Raw genomic sequence first — 22,833 nt, forward strand, 5'->3', positions numbered from 1 at the left:
TTATTACTTATTTTTTTTTAGCTAACTTAGTCATATGTTATATTTATAATTAAAAAGATTATTATTTTAATGTTCGAAATTTACCTCTTTAGCTATAATTACTTCACTATTTTTTTAATCATATATTATTATTTAAATAACTGAATAGAACTTCTTGTACCTCAAATATCTTAAACGATGATTAATAATTTTCTTAATTACAATCAGTAACAAATATCATTCTACTTCTTTTGATACCATCTTATACAAAATCGTTTTTTCCAGTATTGAAAATTCCTTAAATTTGTTATTGAAGGAAATGATTGGAATTCTAGTCTTCATAATTATGGTGAGATAGTAAAAAATAAAAAAATAATGACACAAGTGAATGCTTTGGTAGAAGTTTATAAGCAGTTGGTAATGGGTTGTTTTGGTTTGGGAAAGTTGTTGGGATTGGGGAAGATCTCCTCTCTTGCCTCTTTTTGTTTCTGTTATTGGAAGTTTTGTTAATTGAGATTCATTCATTGATAAGGTTATGGGAAGTCAGTCTTTTGATTTGAAATCTTTCAAAGTATTTTAATTTTATGTCACTATATGTTGGTCACTATTTTTTAATTTTAAAATGATCATCTTATTTGATTTTCAATATGATATAATTAATTTGTTCTAAGACTAGAACTTTATTATTTGGGTTTTATTATAATTTAATAGTTTTGATTGAACATTACTATTTTTTCTATTATTCTCACTTTACCCTTAACCATAAAAATAGAATAAGATTTAGATATTATTGTTCATTATCATCGAAGCTTTAATTGGAAAAAAATTGTTTTAATTCATAAGAACACATAATTAATAATGGGTATGCTTTCGTTTCTTATACTTCTCATATCATTGTCATTCAATGGAAATGTGGGACATGAAATGCTGTAATTGACAAGTGGTTATTGGATTTTCCTTTTTTGTCAATGTCATTGTCCTACTGTGAAATATTTTTTTGATGTGAAAATAAATATGAATCTGGCGAAATTAACAATTTGATAAAATATTGTTCTTGTTATTTGTAATGTTATGTTCTATTCAGGTGAGCATTCAGGATGATTCAGAGTTGGGGGAATTTCAAGACGGAAGGAAGAACTTATCTCAGCTGATCGATGGAATACCAAAAACAAGTGACAATTCAGTGGCAATTTTTTTGGGTGGTTTTAAACAAGCCATTTCAATCGCCTTACTCAAAATGAAAGACAGCAGTAGTAGACCAAATAAGGTAAAAAATATGGCTCATGTTCAGTCCTCTACATAGTAATTGCTAAAAAGTTAATTTGAAGGCATCTAGAATATCTAGATGGTTAGATGGTTTTGAGTTTATATTTTTATATATAGAAAATTTAATTTTAATTATTTTTAAAAAATAATTTTTTAATAATTATATTATTTTTTATTGAAAAAGATGATGTAATTATTATACATATTTATAAATATTTGATATAACAATAATAGTAAGGTGCAATTATATATGTATTTCATGGTAAGTGGTTTATATGTTATTAGTGATATTTTTTTGTCATAGGGACATTATCTTCTCCACATCTAAGGTCTTTTATTTGATCCAAGCTTTTGCAATTATATATTACATTACAATGCTCCTTTGAGAGAACTCAATTACATTTGGCTATCCGCTATTCCATTCCATTGTGTAGGAATGTAAAAGTAACAAATTCCAAAGAACTGCACAACATTAAAATCAGTCTAATAACTAGGGCTAAGTGCCAATTAACATCATCAAACCGCTACAGAGTCACCACCACTTGTGAAGCATCTAAAAGGGACATACGTTTGGAATTTTAAAAGAGCATAAGCTGATAAAATGTAAAATTTTCAGATGGTTTATGTTCATAATTATTATTTTTCATTAAATTCACTACAATTTAGTTGTATTTCCATTTTTATTTATGATTTATCATTTGTTACTCAATTTGGTTACATTAGGATCAACATATCTAATTGTATAGTCACACTACATTTCAATAATATTTTGAGGAATTGGAACTATGGGTGTCACAAAGGGTACCATTTGTATATTTCCAAAAGGTTGAAGAGGTAGTTAATGCCATGGAATAACTTGATGGAGAAATTTATGGATGAAAGAGAAACCTCAATCAGATACAATTCAACAAAGGATTCATTTTTCAGCCCAAATAAATCTATGGATTAATCTTTTCAACTTGTGTAACTTTTTATTTATTTTTTTTGATAAAAGTGGATGAAACCATTGAAATTATATTAAAAATTTTGTTTTTTACATGTGTCTGGTTAAAAGAGCAGTGAATGGAAAGAACCAGTAAGAAAACCCTTTAGTATTGCTCAAGAAAACATAGGCCTATCTACCCATTACAAAAGCCCATAGGCTCCCCAAAAACCCTCCCAGTTACATAGCCATCCGCATTACATATAAAGGAAGCTGGCTTAACCAGCATATAGAAGAGAACATATCAAAATAGAACAAGTGCCTTCAACCCAAAACCATCCTGTCTAAGCAGCACATGTTTCTAGTCCTCTGATTAAAATAAAAATCACAACCAAAAAAGAACCTATGATAACTTGCCAGCACAAAAATGGTGAGCAAACATATGACAATCCAGATAAGAAGTAGAGAGGGATGTTGAAGACCCTGAGGAAGTAGATTAAGACCAAGCCATAAGGTAAGACAAAGCGACAACCAAAGAAATAGCAGAAGGATGAGAAACCATTTGAAACACCAAGCTATCTGCAATTTCCAGTTCCTCAAAAACATCCACGAACCACCAATTTTAACAACTACTCTCCAAAGAAAACAGAGCATTTTGTGTTAGTAAAAACTAATGCTAAAGAAAGAATGAATACCAGGACTACAAGCCTTCGTAAATATAAATAGAAGAAGAGACATCGAAAAGATGATTAGCCCTCTGAATCATGAAAAGGCAGCTCACAAGAAAATGAGTAGAAAATGCAGGAGCTCAGCGGATGATGAACAACCAGTGATGAAGCATAATCATGTAGAAGATACACAACCTCCTTGCACATCACCCCCAAATATGAAATGAGAAGCTCACAAAAGAATATGAACAAACACGACATCGGGTGACTATTAAATGATGAGGCCAAAGCAACCAATCCCCACTCATGACCCAAACCCCCGTTGAACAACCACCATGCCTACACCACAACACCTAATGAGTTAATGATTGCCAAATAATACAAAAAATTGAACACCATAGAAGCCATTATTACCAGACACAATGCCTCAAAGAATCTTAAGACACACCATCATATGAGCCCGAGTCACCCACCAATCCTAAGCATAAAACAAGAACATATAGAACCTAGGCCCAAACCATAAAGAATCGATCAGAACAAACTTTGGACATAGCAGAATTATCCCAAATCACCAAACAATAAATAAGCCTGAGGCACAAAACAAATGCAAAAACATAAGGTACCGGCCAAGCAAAAGAAGTCACTTCATCCTCCATGCTCAATGAGGAGATACTACCGAATATACCAACAACAAAGATGTTGCCGTAAGACAGGACAACATCCTTCGTATAGCCATATGCGAAAGAAAAACCACATCCAACAGGGAGAAGGAAGAAGACTACAACACAATTCTATAGTAAGATGAAAGATAGAACACCAGCAAGAGAAGCCACAACATCCTCCAGGCTCCATGAGGAAATTCTTACCGAAAATGCCAACAAGAAAGATATTGTCATAAGGCAAGCAACACCCTCATTGTTGATACTTGCGAAAGAAAACCACATCCAGCATAGAAAATGAGGAAGGCTTCCAGGTAAGACCCAATTGCCGCTAAGAGAGAAGCCTAATGCAAGAGGCTGGAATGTCCGAAGGAAGAATCTCTAAGAAGTCGACACCCTCAGCAATAGCCCTATTAGCCAAGAAATCTGCAATGACATTGGTCTACCTATAACAATGAGAGATAGAGAAGGTGGAAAAACACTCCAATTACGCAAGAATGTGCTCTAACAAATACTGTAAATGCCAAGAGATACATTTTTTGGCAACAACTGCCTAAAAAACCAACATTGAGTCTCCTTCAATAACAATGTCTTTAATATTCAAAGAGATAGCGAGATCAAGACCGAAGGATAATGCCTGAAATTCGGTTACATTATAAGAGCCCTGGCCAATATATTTTCCCACAGCTTTGATAATCTTAGACGAATGATAAAAATGGCCACTCAAATACCAGAACTTCCCGAATTTCCCTTAGAATCCTCATCAAAGTTGAGCTTGAAGGCAAACTGGGGGGGAGGACTCGATTTGCCCATCCTACGTTTAACAAGAGAAGATAAACCAGCTGATATAGGCCCATGAGAGGGTATTAGACGAAGAGAGCCCCATTTCCAACTGACCCAATTAGCCCAGTGAGAAAAAGACCTTAGGTGATCTAAATTTTTATGGATGTAAGAAAGAACCACCTCACAAATGGAGGATTGAACCTTGCGAATAACTTCATCAAGTGTAATAGATTTATGTTTAAAAATCCTAGAATTCCTTTCTAGCCAGAGATTCTAGACCACAAGAGACGGTGCCACAATCCAAAGAGATGAATGAAAAGAAGATGAGTACAACAAGGGCCAGGCCATGAAGTGTGACAACAGATTAGGGCTAAGAGTAGAAGACCAACCAAGCATCCCAAAAAGCGAATACCAACATTCATGAGCAAAAGGACAGCGTAGACAAATATGATCCATGCATTCCATACAATAGCCACAGAAAACACAAGGGAATACCACTGTAATCCCAAGCCTGTCCAATCTCATCCTACTGAGAACTTTATCCTGGATTGCCATCCAAGCAAAAGACCCTGCTTTAGGAAGACAAGTTGGATGCCAAAACAATTACTAGGCCAGGAGAGGGAGGTCGAGGAAGCCTGAGACAAAGAATTATATCCTTCTTTTACTGAATAAGCACCTGAGGCACTCTTAGTCCACACCAAGGTATCCTCCTTATCTTGAAATACAAGAGGTCTTTTCTGAAGTTCTGCCATAAAAGCAAGTCTAAGATCATTATCAATGGGCAAGGGAGGAATATCCTTACATCTAGCTACTAGATATGGACCTGTAGAAACAATATCAAAATAGTCTACAACAAAAGCCCCCCAAAGATCCGATAAAATATCAAGCAAAGGGGACCAATCCCGAATAGCTGAAAGAGGGGGATGCCCATTCCAGACTTCTTCCCAAAACCAGGCCTTTTTCCCATTATGAACAACCCAAGAAAGGTGTGGTAAAATAACCATTCTGCAAGAAACCAGAAAGTTCCAAAATGTAGAACCCTTTGGGAGAGATGTAGCTGTAAAAATCCTTTCTCTAGAGGCTCCCCTCAAATACTTAACAAGCATAATGGAAGCCCATTTACTCAAAGGGTCTGCATATAACTTCCATACCAGTTTAGCCCCCCAGAGCCTTATTCTGAGCTACTAAATCAAGAATACTCGCACCTCCCAGTTCTTTAGGACCACAAATTTTGTCCTATGGAAGAAGAGGAATCTTCTTTCTTCCCCCCACATTATCATTCTAAAGAAAGGACCTCAGGGAAATCTTAATGTCCTTGGCAACTTTAGGGGAGCCTTCAAAATAGACAACAAATATGTAGGGATGGCATTCAGAACTGATTTAATTAAAAGAATCTTGCTAGCCATCGTAAGCCACTTGTTATTCCAGAAAGATATTCTGGAAGTGATCGGATGAATAGCTTTATCCCAAAAGGAGTTCTTTTTTGAGCCCAGAAAAAAAGGAATGCCTAGTTACTTGCAAGGAAAGGTCACTACTTGAAAGCCCCAAAGGTGAATGAGTCTTTTTCTAACTAGAGGAGAGACATTAAAAAAGAAAACCTTAGACTTCTGGTTATTAACCTTCTGACCAGAAAATGCAGCATAATCAGAAATAAATTTCTTTATAACTCTAGCTTACCTCGAAGAGGCATCCCCAAAGAGGAGCGTATCATTAGTAAACAAGCAATGGGATTGTGAAGAATTAAGGCCATCAATTTTGATTCCCGACCATAAACTTGATGTTGTAGCATTAGAAATGGCCCTACCTAACACCTCGGCCAAAAGTATAAAGAAAAAGGGGAGAGAGGATCCCCTTGCCTAATTCCCCAGGAGGAAGCAAAGAACCGCGAAGGAGAGCCATTGATCAATACTGAGAAATGGGCAAAAGATATGCATGAAAACACCCATTTAACCCAACAATGCGAAAAGCCAAGGCGATTCAAGACAACAAGGACCGACTGCCAGTTGACACGATATAAGCCTTAAGCATGTCTAGTTTAAGGATCATGGTCGGAACCTTTTGTTGTGATATGGAGTGTAGAATTTCATGAGCTACAATCATACCTTCGGAGGTTTCCCTACCGGGCACAAAGCCACCCTGCTCCATAGAAACTATTCGAGGAAGGAGCCTAGAAAGCCTAACAGAAATTGCCTTAGTAAAAATCTTATATAAAGTAGTACACATGACAATAGGACGAAACTCAAAAAAATTGCTAGGATTATCCACTTTTGGAATAATAGCAATAAGGGTAGCATTAAGTTCTCTCAAAATCGTCCTATTTCTCCTAGACTCTTTTAGGGCTAGCAAGACATCCTTTCCTATAAAATCCCAACACTTCTGAAAAAATAAAGCCGTAAAACAATCCGGACCCAGAGCCTTTTCCGGATGCATGGAAAAGACTACCTCTTTTAGCTCCTGCACAGAGAAGGGAGCCATAAGCATCTTATTATCCCCTCGAGTCACTAGAGGGGGGATCGAATTTACAAAAGCATTATCTAAAGCTACAGGTTCAGCCATAAGCAAAGACTTAAAGAACCTGACAGCTTCTGAAGCAATATCACCCTCATCAAACAGACTTTTCCCATTAGAATCAATAATACACAAAATTCTATTGTGTTGCCTCTTAAGCTTAGTAGAAGAATGGAAAAACTTGGTATTTCTATCCCCTTCTGATAACCAAAGATCCCTAGATTTCTGCCTCCAATAAGATTCTTCCCTAAGCAGAATCTCACCCAATTGAAAATTTAAAAATTTAACCCTATCCTAAGAAAAAGAGGACATACCCGAATTAATGATACTCTTATTCATTCGCTCAATTTCTTTATGAATCCTTTCCTTTTCTCCAAAGATATTCTTCAAGTGTGCAACATTGCAACTTCTAATCTTATGTTTTAAGAAAGCTAATTTCTTAACAATCTGGAACATCCTAGACTCAGCAATATGCGGGGCGGAAAGCCACCATTGCTTTAACGAAGGCAAAAAAGATTGGTCCCTAAACCACATTGGCTCAAACTTGAAAGGTAGTTTCCTAGGGGCCCTATCCTCAAGAAGAGAAAACAAAATAGGTCAATAATCCGACCCAGTGCAGGGGAGAACTGAGGACAGAAAATCTTGACCCGAGTTAAACCAATTTTCAGAAACCAAAAACCGGTCCAATCTTTTAGAGATTTGACAAAAATCTCTCCGCATGTTAGTCCATGTGAATGGACCATTAAGAGGCTTACAATCAACCAAATTCAAGGTATTGTTAAAGTGACAAAAATATGAGATCATATGCTTATTAGGGATGATTCCCCTAGCCTTCTCATCTAAACCAGCAATAGCATTAAAATCATCCCCAAAAGTAAAAAAGGCATCTTGCAAAGGAAACGCAACTGAAGCTTAAATATCCCAAAGTTTCCTTTTTTCCAACACCCCAGTCGGGCATAAACGTTAAAAAGCGCAAATTTAGAATTTGATATCCTATTCTTAACCAGTCCAAGCATCCAGTTAGATGAGGAAGCAATCAAAGAGAAATCCACACAAGCGTCTTTCCAAAGGACCGCAAGATCGCTTGAAGCACCTAAAGAGGAAGATGCACTAAATTTCGAGACTTTCCAAGAAGAAAATAACATATCTGTAGATGATAAACTTAACTTAGTTTCTTGCACCATCACAATATCACACTTCATTAAGCCGAACAGAGACTTAATCAAGCATCGTTTGTTAGGGGCATTTAAGCCCTTAGCATTGCAAGATATAATCCTCATTGGCCCAGAGGGGAGGCATCAGCTCCCCTCGAAACACACAAAGAAACTTGAGAGTCCTTACCCACCAGGAAGGCCTTATGAAGACTTCTCTTAGAAACCAAAGCTCTTATAACCGACGGGCTAAAGGGTTTTCTTGTTCGTTTCTTTTTGGAAGACTCCAAAGAAGAAAAAAGGGTTGATTGAATGCCCGCATCGATTTCCAGTTGAGTTTTGACATGCTTAGGCTTCCGGCCTCTTTTACCGGGACTAGACAAAGGTGAAGCAGGAGAAAGGGGGGACTGTATCAAAGGAAACCCATTGAAACCCAAAGGAGTAGAATCCACAGGTGCCTTATCTTGACCGTGATTCAATTTGCTAGATTCAATGGGATCCGAAGGTGCCCCAAGACCCGACGACACCAGATCCCTTGCCGGATTAAGAAGATCAAAAGAATTATGTGTAGCAAAAGCAACTAACTCATTCTCCAGATTGCCTAAATCGGTCAAAATTGAAAAGATTACTCTATTACCTAAAGCAGAATTACGAGCGAAGTTACTATTGTTAACAATATCTTGTACCTCGGCAATAAGATGCTCATCCAGAACGATAACATAACTATCAACCTCCAAGGGATGCTCAACACTTTTCTTACCCGACCGAGGAGTTTCTAACTCAGCCCTCAACTCTTTCTCCAAACCACCAAAATGCGAAGAAGGTTTTTCCGCATTCAAGATATCATTAATATTATCTAAATTAGAGACATTATCAAAGCCAACCATAGGAGAAGGAATAGAGCAATGAGGCAAATCTGAAGTAACCCTAGTTCAGACATTTTTGTCCAAAGGGGGAGGAACAAAAGCCAAATGAGAATCTTGAACCCCTACATGATCCTTAGTCCAAGCAAACAGTTCCATGTTCTTATCAATTGAAGAATCACTGACTCCTGAACCAAATTTAATCTTTTTCATATGAAAAAACAAGGGAGAATACATAATCACCGAAGAACTACCAAATTCCATAGAATCCCTAATAAGGTTTTGACGCCAAATACCAAAGGATGACCGAATGTTGCAAGGTTTAGGAGGAAAAGCATTACCAGAAAGTAAGACACAGGTTTTGACCATGAACAACCCATCTTCGAACATCGAATGAGACAACAAAAATTTGCCAAAAGAGTCCCCAATCTTTGTTAAAATGTCAGATTCCATAAATTCGGAAGGTAACAAAGGGAGTTTAAACCAGGAAGGGACTTGCTTAGAACCAACCCAAGAGGGCGCAAAAGAAGATTTCCAAGTTTCCACAAAAATCAAAATTTTCCCAAGCCAAAAAAATGAAACACTCAAAGCCTTATCCCTAGCTTTTGCAGAATCAAAGATAATAATAAAAGAATTTATAGATAGAACTTGGAAGTATAGAGTGCCATACCAGTGAGTGCGAATCTTACAATGAAGCTTTGAAAGAGGAATGGAATCACGCCACACCTGAATAATAATTGCCAAAGCCTGGAGATCATGAGCCTTTTTCCCTTGAATAGAATCCGAGGCGTCAATTAAAGGAACCAAAATCCAAAACAGACCGCAACTGCGAGGACAAGTTAGGATTCGGCGAAGGGCAAGCATAAACCTCTGGATTTGGTTGCGGCATAGCAGTATTTCCTTTGCTTTTCAAATCCTAACGAGCCTTATTTTCAGATGCCTTGGCATTTCATTTGCTTGTTCACCGACCACCCTAATCCTTGGCCCCCAAGTTGTGGCCCCGATTCCCCTGCCGACGAAAGAACCCCTGAAAATAAGCAAAGGAAGGAAAATCTCGCCTAGATTGTTTACCCCATGAAAGACCCCCAAAACCAACGCTCGCACCTGGGCGAGGAAGATAACCAGAAATTATAGTATCAATGCATTTACCGCCTTGAAAAACCCATTGAGGGACATGACTAGCATTCTTGCAAAATGGATCCTTGGGGGGAAGCGGATCTGCCACCGCTTCATCACTCGACGACCTATTTGATTGCATGACCCTCAAAACCCTAAACTTCGCTTATTCCAAAAATTCGCTCCCCCACTGAAAGTTCACTCTCGAGAAGTACTGCTCTTCATTTTGTGTGACTTTTTATCATGGTAATGTATTGGTGTGAACAAGGTACTTTACCTAACTAATTTCTTAGTTGCCCCCATTGACATGTTAACTTAGGTCATAAGAGTTTCGAGAAATCTTAGTTGTCATAAAATCTTATTTTATCTTTTGGAACTTAATTATTGTGTCCTATGTTATGTGAATTTGTCTCATCTTATAGGATTGAGATATTTGTCAACATCTTCTTTAATCCTATCACTCACCTTTCCTTTATAAGAAAGGTCATGGCCATTGTACACTTTGTATTGTATGGATCATAGATCATCATTTGATCAATATCTCATAGATTAGAATATCAAGCAAGCTCGTTTCTTGTATACTCTCTTGTGGAAGGTTATTTTTTATTTTCTGGCCATCTTGAGGTATTGAGATAATATTCATCTCCTGCAAATAATGACTTTATAATTTATTTGGGCCAATGCCTTAGCAGGTTGTTGAAGGATGAAGGTGTGGTGACACTTTGTTTGGAGGAATTCATTTCTAGCAATTGAAGTAACTTTTCCTTTGATATTGACATTGATTGGATGACTTTAAAGTTAAGGAAAATTCTTCCATTATTGTGGACACTAGTTTGAGCGCTAGGGCTTTAGGGTATACATCTTACTTTGTGCCCTCATAAAACCTTGTTAGGTGGGCTTCCAAATTGGTATAAAGGTTCAAGGTTGTAATAGCATGCTATCGACTCTCCCATTAGATGTAGAGAAAAATGTTGGTGGTTCAATTTTTTTTTGGCATGAACTCAATTGCACACATTCAATCTTGTGTATGTATTTCAAAAATAGTTATGGACTCGGGGTTAATTTTTGGATTCATCACACACTCATTTATAAATTACACAAACATTGGACCAAACTAACTAAACTCCATGAATGGATCTTGGATAATAGAAACCTCTTGAATAGAGAATTTTTATATATTGTAGTGTTAGAGGATTTTTTATTTTGGAATTTGATTAGGCTAAAATCAAAGTGTTAATTATGTAGATTGACCCATTGGCTTTGAAAGGTCAATCTATGCATGTAACATTTTCTGGATTAGACTACTATATTTATGTCCACAATTTTGGTGATCGCTAGTGTTGAGTATCATTAGTACTTTCATTGGGAAGATGACATGTTTTCCCTAATGAGATTTCTAGTAGGATTGTGCTACCTATGCAAAACTTTGTGTAGAATGAATATTTCTAAGGAGCTCCACAAATAATTTAATTTGAAGGCTAAAGACATGGTTTGGAGGTAGGCTATAATTATGAGAAATTAAGTTTAGATGTAGAAGATGTTATGGTCATGGTCAACTTGCCTCTAAGATGGGAAGGACATCATTAAATATTGAACTAAGGCTTTTGGGGATTTCATAAACCTACTTTGTGGAATGCATCGTACATACTTTTCATGTTTAATAGTCAAGTTGGGTATTATTAAGGGTGAAGTAATAGAGATTTGTAATTGTATCTAGGAGAGTAGTTGAGCTTTCGTGATAGTTAGATTTTATTGTGTAGGTGTTTTACTTGAAAGGGTTTTCTGATATGAAAATGCTACATTTATTATTATATTTTGTATATTATTATATATATTTTGTCTATTCTTTTATATAGACTACTTCTATTATACAACTTTATCAAGCTTCATTTTCTCTATAGACTAGAGTAGAACCCTCAAACTCATTATTTTGTAGGATGTGGTCAATGAACCTAGGATGTAGTGTGAGGCCTCCCCATGGTTCTTTCCCTTGTAAATGCACAAAAAATTTGCATGCTAAATCTAAGAAGCTTTTGAGTGAGTTAACTTGTAAGGTTCAATTCAATAAGCTAGAGATAGATGAGAAGGACCTAAAGATTTTAGTACTAGAAAGAATGTCTATCAAGATAGAGTTTTCAATTTTTTTAAAAATTCAGAGGAAGATTACTACCACAAAATTTTGGGTCAAAACATATTACCCAAAATTATTTTAAGTAAAAGCTATTTCATTTAGTTAGCATAAAGAATAACATAGCTCTAAATTTTTTCTTGATTGATATCATCTTAAGCTCATTGCCTACCCATTGCCTATACATTGTGTTATTTATAGTCATTGCTACATGTTTACATTACTATATGGTTTGGTGCTTGCATGATTGAATTCTTATATACTTAAATGATTATATTATATTTACTTCTTATGTATTGTTTTTCCTCCTAACAATTCCTTGTTAAGTATCGATTTAATCAATTATTAGGTGGGGGGGAGTGGTTTAAGAACTTATCCTTTGACTAATGTTCTTATAATTAGATATATAAATGATTACAAAGACTCATACAAACTTATATATGGAAAATTCATGTACACAGGGTGAACACACATGAAAATATTTACTCTAGGGTAATGCACTAAAATGAAACAAAAAATGATTGAATATTGATTTTAATTTATAATATATTTGTGCTTCTATATATATGACCCACAATGTTAGTGTTATGGATTAATATTTGCCAAGCTCACATACATACACATTGTATTAAACTTTTAGCTTTTTTTGAATCTTTTTTTTTTGAATACCATTTATATTTATTCTGCTCATACATGAGTATTTATGTGAGACTAATGCAAGCTCTTGTAAGCACTTGTTAGAGATTAATACAGTCTCCTTACGAGAACACATAGTAAAAATCATATATGGAAGGCCAAGAATCACTACTTAGAAATCTAATTTATTGAGAAACCACAACCAACAAGAAAAAGAAACTTTGGAAGACCAAGAGTCACTACTTAGAATTACATATTAGATGTTTCTATTGTGATTTGAACTTGGCCTTTCTATATTGAGAACCTTATGCTTTAACCAATTAATTATTCTTAAAAAGTTGTAGTAGTTTAGAAACTAGTGCAAATTACTTCAATTTTAGTGTCTTCGCTCCAAATTTTGAGTGTAGGTGTATTACTCACCAAATTTAAAGTTTGTGGTAAAAAAAATGTTATTTTTAATCCCTAATTTATGTTCATGTATGCTTTATGTGCATGTTTATGAGTGGTACATACTTTGAGATACATGTTCATTAAAGATTCTTATGCATCTCAAAGTGAGGGAAAAATCTAATGGTAAAATTTGTATACTTGTCATTTTATTTTTAATTTTGTTTCTATTTTGAGATAATATCTTAATATATATGTAACAACAAATGACACAAAATATCTGCATATCTATATATTGATTCATTGTTTTATCCATCTATGCTACTTTGATTTTTCATTTGTCCATACAAAAATAAGAATGCAGCAATGTAACAACACAAGCTGAGTACTAAGAGGAATGACTATGACGAGAAGGAAAAGAAAAGGTTGTAGGTGTGAACGAGGGGAGAGTGTAGGGATGGGTGTGGTTGCATGGGAGGGCTTTCTTGCCCTACACATTGCATGAGCAAAGTGTTCCCTACACATTGCATGAGCAAAGTGTTAGACAGATTTGATACCGAGAGTAAACTGTGGGGGGGATTGAATCAGTTTACAATCAGAAATCAGAACTATTGCATATCAAAACCTTTAGACCTGAGCACAAAGAAGCCAACACAATGAAGGATAAAACATGAAAGCACAATACACAACACCAATATTTTTGACGTGAAAAACCCGGTAAAGGGAAAAACCACGTTGGGAAATCCTACCCACAATCAGATAATACTTTTGCAGTAGTATGTGAAATAATTACAATGGGGATTTCACTTGCAATCGGGCCAACCGCCTAGAGCTCACTTCTCATCATAAAAGAGAAGTCGCACTGACTTACTAAACATCGGACTGCAATCTAGAAAGAATGAACTGTGAAAGTAGCATCTCCTAATGATTGATACAGTTCCGATTAAGCACAGATGTTTACCTTGCAATACTAAAAACCATCTGTCAAATGATATATCACTTGTTCACACACAAACCTTCCTCTGATAATGCAGACATTATCATCGATCCCACAAACCATTGATATGCAATTTACATGAATAAGTCACCTATAAATTACATAATAACAAAAATTACCTCACACAGTATCACCAGACCAATATTATGAATTATATTACATAGCATTGACCTAATTCAAATATCCAAACAATTATATCCATTGGAAATGTCGATAAGACCAAAATCTAGGATGCTTCACCAACCGGTAGAAACCCTCGGTGAAGTAACACAATAAGTCTAACCGAATCCAAATAGACCACCATAACAGCACACCAACCAATGCAAAGTCACCAAACACTCGAAATATGATCAACATGAACCTTCAATAAGATAGAAACTGTTCCCATAAGCGAGACCAAAATTGTCTAACCAAAACATCAAATATTGCTTATCGGTAAAGCTAACCAGTACCAGGAAGTACCAATCGGGAACATAAGGGATAGCTACCGGAGCACCAACAAAATATGACAAGCATATAACCATCTAGAGTAAGCATCCAAAAATGACTACAGAGATCTGATCATACCGGATCTGAATCATAGCTAAAACCAAGATGATCACCAAGACTAACCGAGATAGGTCCAACAGGCATAGCCTCCAACTGGGATACAATATTGACATAAATGACAACACTTAACCAAATCCACAACATTGCCAACACAAGGATGGTTCAAATTAAGTAGATGATGGATATAAGCATGATGACCTTGTAGATGGAAACCCTTTTGAGGACAACAATGTGGAGGATTACTAACTTGTTGATTTTTCCCCCTTTTAGGAGAACAGTGTGGAAGATTATGATTTTGTTGAATTTTCCCTTTTTGAGGATGAAGAGGATGTTCCTCTCATGGTGCTATGGCTTTAAGTACAACAAAAGATCCTTCAAAGGTGTGATTTGGCCGATTTTAACAGTGAAGAGGACTCACTCATAGAGATGTGGAAGGATATGCAGAGTAAGGTTTCTTAGGATCTTGAGTCTTGAAATAGGCTTGTTATTGACATATTTGGGTCATGTGACTTAGAACCTAACCTAAGGGTGGTTTTTCTTCTTCCCACTCGCCAAAATCCTATGGAGTTAATTAAGAATTTTTTTTTTTTTTGCTCCTATGGCTGGTCCTATGTGTGCATCTAGGGTTTTGCAAGATCTAGCCTGAGATGATGCCATTAATCCTTGTTGGTATCTTGTTAAAGCTTGTGTTGAGGATAGTGGTTCTACTGGTGAGGGTGATTGCCCTAGGGGTTGCCCTTCTTTTAAGGGGAGAAGCTTGATGGAGTTTGTTATGAGGTTGTTGTTAGCAATTTGGAGGAATTGATTATGTGTTGCATTGATGTTTTATCATTGATGGCAACATCGACTGTTTTGGTTGTTTACCGGTTTTTGGTTGGTTCCGGTAGAGTGGTTTGATTATGATATTGATCCGGCATGCTTTGGTTTGTGGAATTGATTTGGATCTATCGTTCATGCTATTCAAATTCGTATCATGATCAATTGGTTCGGGATTTGATGACTCAGATACTATTACTTATTCTAGTAAGCCTTTTGGTCATCAGTAAGGGTTTTATCGGCAGAGATTTGTTGGAGATCTTTTGATGCACATGATAAATGGTGCTAGTGCGGCTTCTAGATATCTTTCGGGATGCTGTTGGTTATCTTGTTCATGGTCTTGTTGATCGGTGGTGTTGGATTTGGTTTATGGCGACCTATTTTGGGTTTGGTGCTAACTAGGTTATGGACCGGTTTGTGTAATGAGTTGGTGGATGCTCCTGATTCGTTACTTGTTGGATTCACTGATTGGATAATGTTGTTCCGATTTTAGGCCGACTTGGTTGATCATTGGATTGTGGGTTTATTTTATGAATTTACTGTATTATCTTTTAGGTGGGCGACCTAATTGTTTAGGTCTTGGGTTGGTATAAATATGATGTAAGATCTCTTTGTAGATCATGCTAATGGGATTATGGTTATGGGATGGTTATATTATTAGTTGTGTGCAAATAATGCTGTAATCATATGTAGGACTTTGGGTCCATCATAGGTGATCAAATTGGGTTGGTAAGAGAGGTTTAAGACCTCCGGTATTGAACTTAACCGTAACTATACTCAGGCATAGGAGATGCTTTCTTTGCAGTTCACTCTTCTTTCCGGATTGTAGTCTGGATCTATTTTGTACTCAGTGAGGGTCTTTTTGTGATGAGCAGTACACTCTAGGCCGTTGGCTTTTCTGCATTTGCAAGCCCCTCATTCTGTAAATTACATACTACAGAAGTATTGTTTGACTGTGGGTAGGCTTCCCACCATGGTTTTTCCCTTTACCGGGTTTTCCACATACAAATCTTGTTGTCATGTGTTTTGGATGGATGGTAGTTGTTCGATGATTTATGTTTATGTTTAATTGTTATATCAGTTATTCTAGTGTTTGGTTAATGCATTCTGGTATTGAGTTTGTGTTCCAGTAATAAGGATTTGAATGCTTAAAGTTCTGTAATCTGTTGAGAACTGATTCACCCCCGCTCTCAGTTGTCCTCTAGTTATCTGAGTTGTCTAATAGATGTTGGGTCTGATGGATTGGGTATTTTCCCTAGAGGTTACATTGCTTTAGATGATAACGTGCTTGTCACTTCGGCTATGGTCTAGGTTACAAGTGATAAGTCTTCGCCTTGGTCCTCTTCGCAGTGCCACCAACTGGAGTAGCTTCATCACTGCCAGTCTGGATAGTCTTTTCATCTAAGTCAAGTTCCACAACCGGATTAGGATAGCTGGTGTGATCAAAGACCTTAGCAATATCCTCCAAGTTTTTAGTAATAGCAAATAGGATACTCGGGATAACGCCCATTAGATTTTTCATCGCCTCTCTCCCTTCTTCCAGTGAATTAACCTTATCCTCCATATTCTGCTTCCATTTTATCTGATCTCTGTTGTCATCCTCCCTCTTCTCATCCGTGTTTTTCCCCTTTTTTTCCAGGTTCTTTAGGAGCTCATAGGTCCATCTGTCATAATCCATTCTCGCCTCAGTGAGTTTATTGAGGTTATGCAAGAATAACCCTTTATCTGCACTTTCCTTATCCTCACTAACCCTATCCTTAGTGAGGTCCTTCTCAGAATCTTTGTTCCTTTCCTTCTCGGAATTCACATCAGTTTCTTCATTGTCCTTTAAATCCACTTCCTCCATGGGATGGCTTTTGTCCTTCCTAGGGCAATCACTGAGGATAGGGCTTTCATTACTAGGCTCGTTATCACCGCTTTCTTTCTCATTACCCAACTCCTCATCGTTCCAGCTATCTTCACCATTGGAGTCATCCGTCTCCATTTCGTTGCATTCCTTATCAATTTCCTCTGTTTCCATTCCAGGGGCATTTTTTCTTTTTTTGCTAGAGGATGCCTTCTCTTTGCTGGAGTCTCCTCCCTCCATCTTTCTCTTACCCGGAGAGGCGGAAATCCTCTTGTTTTCCCGCAGGGCAAGTGTTTTACAATGCTCATAGATGAGCAGCAAAAGCCCACAGTGGAGAATCGGGCTAGAAGGATTTTTGCTGTTTTGATTGACGGACTTGGAAAGGGACCTAAAAAGGTAGTAGGGCAGAGATACCTTTTTTTCGTGTCTGAAATGGTTTAAGAGAACAAAGTGGTAAGTGTGGGCGCTGGAGAAACGACTGTCAACTGTCATGTATTCCATAATTGCATTCAGAACCCAGCCCCATAGTTTCTTGATATTAGCAGCTTCGTAGTAGCCCCCAGTGGCTTTACCGATTCTAGTCCTCTCTTTCTCTTTCCACGGCAACAGATTGATCGCATTTTTGGAGACTTTAAGGTCTCGAAAGAAATTAAGCCCAGTGTGGGGCATACCAGTTACTGTAGCGATGAGCCCAACGTCCAGCTTGAACTTAACTCCATAGATTTTAAAGGAGCCATTAGACCAATTTTCAGAAATCTTGGAAACGGTGAGGTTTACCCTACCTTTATCATAGTCCACAAGCTTCTCCATGAAGCTTGTGAGAAAACCCTTCTCCAGCTTCGCCCACACTTTCGGCATCGCTTTCCAAGTCGACGTATTGTCTGGTTCCTCCCTCCTTAGGTCTCCTCCCATCTTCGGATTTAGACTATCTGCTCTGTTTCCCTGCAAACTAAGCCCTTCTTTCCCAAAGATGCTCAACATTTTGAACCGAGAAACCCACAAAGCGTTCAGCGAATTATTAAAGATTGTTGGGGCTTTGCCACTTTGCCATGTAATGATGACCTTTCCATCGAGGCATAAATTAATCATATTCCTTATCATGATTATACTGTCCTTCTCTGCCCATATGACGGTCCTTTCTAAGGAGCTCTTTAATGTTTAAATTGAGATCTTCCCCATGCCAAATCGATTGGGAGTCAGAATAAGTTCCTATCTTCCCCATGCCAAATCGATTGCTCTCTAATGGCATGTTGAATAATAATTTCTTTAAAACTTGCAATGATCTCCCTAGCTTTCATGATAATATTTTCAATTGACCAAGAAGGCTCCGACTCCCCCTTAAGACACTTAATAATATTAAGTGAATCTCCCTCAAGCCATAATTTATCATAATTAAGACTTTTGGCTACAATTAAGGTGTTTAGGGCAGCAGAGGTTTCCGAGAAGTGCCTAGTTTGATTCCTCAAGGGACCAACCACCGCCTTTAAACAACCTCCAGTAAAATTCCTGACAATGCCCCCGTATTCGGCTTTACCCGGATTCCCCTTTGAGGCCCCATCAAAGTTAGCCTTAATCCACTCCGAGGAGGAAAACACCAAACGAGACCTTCTCTTCCTTTCTCCTTGCTAGTAGTAGTGGTAGAGAGGTTCCACCTGTCTTTGAAGTCATCTTTAGCAGCTGGTCCATAATCTGTGCCGTAGAGGCATTCAAATATACTCCTATAAATTTTATTTGCCACCACTTCAGGAATAGCCATTTTATCCCTAAAAATCCTATTGTTACGCTCTTTCCAGATATTCCAGATAACAATTGGCAAAGTAAGTCTCCAAGTCTCCACAATTTTAGGATTAGAATTAGGGCAATGGCATTGCTGCCAGAAATCCCCAAGGGAGTTCGGGAAAAACCAACTCAGGTTCCACTTGCTTAAGATGATTTTCCAGATATCCTGACTAAAAGTACACTGATTGAGCATATGGCAAGCCGTCTCTTCTTCCCTGCAACAAAGAGAACACCTATTAGGAAAAACAAAACCTCTCTTTTAAAGGTTGTCCAGGGTTAAAACCTTGTTTTGGATGAAAATCCAAAAGAACATATTAACCTTAGGAAGTAACTTCTTGTTCCAAACTTTAGCGCAGATAGGAATTTCTTCCAAAGAATCATTATGAATAGCCACAACTGAGGAAATAGAATATTTCCCATCCGCGGTTTCCCTCCATATCAATCTGTCATCTTTGTTGTCTATAGGGATTTTAGTAGAAAGAGCAGTCTGAAGGAACTTGAGCATCGGACACTGCTGGCTAAAATCAATCCAGTTCCCATTTCTCCAATAACCTCTGACCAGCTCACCAAACCTACTTTTGAATCAGTCTTTCCAATCTTTAAGGATTGGAACTTCCTCTAGGGGTTTGTCCAGAATCCACTTGTCTTCCTAAAATCTTATCCTCCTCCCATCCCCAAGGTTCCAAGTTCGACCAGCAGCAACCCAACTTTTAGCAGAATGAACAACATTCCATATAGCCGAACCTTCGACAATGAAAGAATTATCAAGGAATTCCTCCTCAGAAGGTTGCATATCGAGATATTTGTTTTTCCAGATTGAATTCCATTCTCTTTCCTCTTCTTTCAATCTCCATATTTGTTTGGCTAATAAGGCTTTATTCGTTATATCGATATTCCTTAAGCCCAACCCACCAGAGGCCTTAGGGGAACAAATTTTATTCTAGGCAACAAGGGGAATTCTTTTTTTCACTTGCACTCCCGACCAAAGAAACTTTTTTTGGATTCTTTCAATGGCTTCCGCAAACTTTGTGGGGATTTTGAACAAGCTGAGAGCATAAACAGGAAGATTTTGGAGAGTGGCTTTAAGCAGAGTAATTTTGCCCGCTTGACGAAGGACCACCCATTTCCAACCAGAAAGTTTCGAGTTGAGTCTATCTATCAGCTTATTCCAGAAGGAATCCTCAGGCTTGAGACACAGAGGAAGCCCCAGATAAGTAGAGGGAAACTCAGAAGTTGTGCAACCAAGAATTCTTCCAATCCTTAGTTGCCTTTGGACCGGGGTATTGATGAAGAACAAATAACTTTTATCCCAGTTGATTTTTTGACCACAGGCAGATTCGTATGTATTTAGGATATTCTTCATATTTTTAGCTTCAGAGATGGTAGCTTCCCCCATGGTAATAGAATCGTCAACGAATTGTTCATGAGAACAAACAACATTAGAAGAAGGTGGTTTCAGACCCCTAAGATTGCCATATTCCACATTTCTAAGGATAAATCTACCCAAGCATTCTGCTAGAATGTTAAACAAGATAGGGGATATGGGGTCCCCCTGTCTAAGACCTCCAGAGCTTTTGAAGAAACTGGACGGAGAACCATTGACAATAACAGGAGAAGAGGAAGTTTCCATAAGTTGAGAACATAGCTGAATAATTTTGCCAACAAAACCAAACGCTTTCATAATCCTAAGGAGAAACTGCCAGTTCACTCTATCAAAAGCTTTAGCCATGTCTAACTTCAGGAAGAAGCCCTGGTTATTTGCCACTTTTAGGGAGTGGATATTTTCATAAACGGATATGATGGAATCTAGAATCTATCTACCTAGGACAAAGCCATTCTGCTGGACAGAGATAATTCTTGGAAGAATATCCAGCAACCTGGAAGTCAGAACCTTGGATAAAATTTTGTACACAGAGTTAGACAGGCTAATGGGTTTAAACTTGTTGAGAGAATCAACACCAGGGATCTTCGGGATAAGGACAATGAAGGTGGCATTCAGTTCCTTAAGGAGCCTTCTAGAGCCAAAGAATTCTTTAACACCATTGCAGATGTCAGCCTCTACGATATTCCAAAAAATTTGGAAGAAAAACATTGGAAAACCGTCCAGTCCAGGGGATTTATCACCCTAAAAAGAGAACACTGCTTTTTTGATTTCCTAATTAGAGGGAATACGGGTTAAGAGGTTGTTATCAGCTTCAGTCAGGACAAAAGGAATAGCTTGTAAAAGGGTGTTTTGATTGCTGATATCCAGGTTATCCACCTCTCCCAACAGGGTGCTAAAATGTTGAAGAGCTTACTTCCTATTATCATTATCCTGTGTTAGGATGCCTTCATTGTAGGATAATCTGGATATTCTATTAGCCGCCCTATGCTTGAGAGTAGTTAAGTGAAAAAACTTGGTATTTTTATCACCTTCCTTCAAGAACAAGGCCCTAGATCTTTGTCTCCAAAACGTTTCTTCATTGGAGATAATGGTGTGGTATTTCGACAAAAGAACATTTTCGGCCATCCTAAGATCTTCAAACAACCCAACCTCTTGGATTCTATTCTGTACATTCTTAATTTCAGTTTTGACTTGAATTTTGCTCTTTGAATATATCCCCGAAAATCTCTTTGTTCCAAATTTTAATTTTGGCCTTTAGGATATTGAGCTTTTTGGCTATTCTAAGAAGAACCTTACCCTCCACTTCAGAATTCCGCCATTCAGCAATACGAGCTTCCAAAGAGGGATGGGAAAGCCACGCTTTTTCAAATCTGAAAGGGAAGTTTCTCTTGGCCGAAAAAGAGTTGGCAGTAAAGGAGATGGGGTAATGTTCTGACGCAATTTTGATAACAGAAGCAAGGGAATAGCTAAACTTGGTTAACCAATCAGGAGAGATTAAAGTTCTATCTAACTTTACTTGAATCAGATCAGCTTCGGTTCTTCTATTGGTCCAGGTGTAATTAATGCCCTGAAGGTCCACGTCAATGAGAGCTTTATCATTTATGAAATCCATAAGTTCTTGTTTCCCATCAAGTTGTGAAGGGAGACCTCCCATTTTCTCTTCCTCTTTGAGCAGAGTATTGAAATCTCCCATAATAATCCAGCTTTGGCCAGCAAACATGAGTCTGTCGTCTGCAAGGCTTCTCCAATATTTAACTTTCCTGGTTTTGGTGTTAGGCGCATAGACATTAGATAACACCCAGATAAAGTTGTCGTTAACATGCTCAAGCTGAACTGAGTTCCCGTTGAAAGCAGAGATGATTTCCCTACCTTTTATGGTTTTCTGGTTCCAAAAAATTACAGTTCCTCCAGAAGCTCCTTCCGAGTTAAATCCTATGACACCATTTTCCTTGAAAATTCTTATGTTTTCAACTTTTTCCTTAGACATCTTGGTTTCTTGAACAAGGACCACATCCGGTTTATGATATCTAATGATGTTTCGTAACACATCCTGCTTATGAGGGGCATTCAGCCCTCTGATATTCTAGGATATTATCTTCATGCTTTAATCGGGGATAGGGCTGACTCAATGGAACACTGTGTTGCATAAGCACGGTTCTTCCAGCTTTGCTGTTCCCTTTGATGTTTTAGGGATGGCCTTCGCTACTTTTTGTTCTGACTTCCAACATCTGTCTTTTTCTTATTCTTGCTTCTAGTTCAGATCCCTCCATTGAGTTCCTCCTCCTTCATTTTTCCTTCTCTCGAGCCACGAATCCCGAGATTCCCTTCCAGGATATCCATAACCACACTTTGAGGGGGGGTTTTACAAAGATGAGGCTTTGGGCTTCCATTGGTTA

The 22,833-nt window shown here is 37.6% G+C and overlaps 1 protein-coding gene across 9 annotated transcripts in view; it reads left to right on the plus strand.

The window, feature by feature from the left end:
* The window catches only part of LOC131033072 (uncharacterized), a 179,968-nt gene that overhangs the window by 103,941 nt on the left and 53,194 nt on the right, over window positions 1–22,833 (plus strand). For all 9 annotated transcript variants that reach the window (XM_057964203.2, XM_057964202.2, XM_057964204.2 and 6 more), the window contains one exon: window positions 1,064–1,246. In XM_057964203.2, the coding sequence (XP_057820186.2) occupies window positions 1,064–1,246 (183 nt within the window). The remainder of the gene's footprint in view (window positions 1–1,063; window positions 1,247–22,833) is intronic.

Source organism: Cryptomeria japonica, chromosome 7 (assembly GCF_030272615.1).
Source record: "Cryptomeria japonica chromosome 7, Sugi_1.0, whole genome shotgun sequence".
In the NCBI taxonomy this organism is placed as follows: Eukaryota; Viridiplantae; Streptophyta; class Pinopsida; order Cupressales; family Cupressaceae; genus Cryptomeria; species Cryptomeria japonica.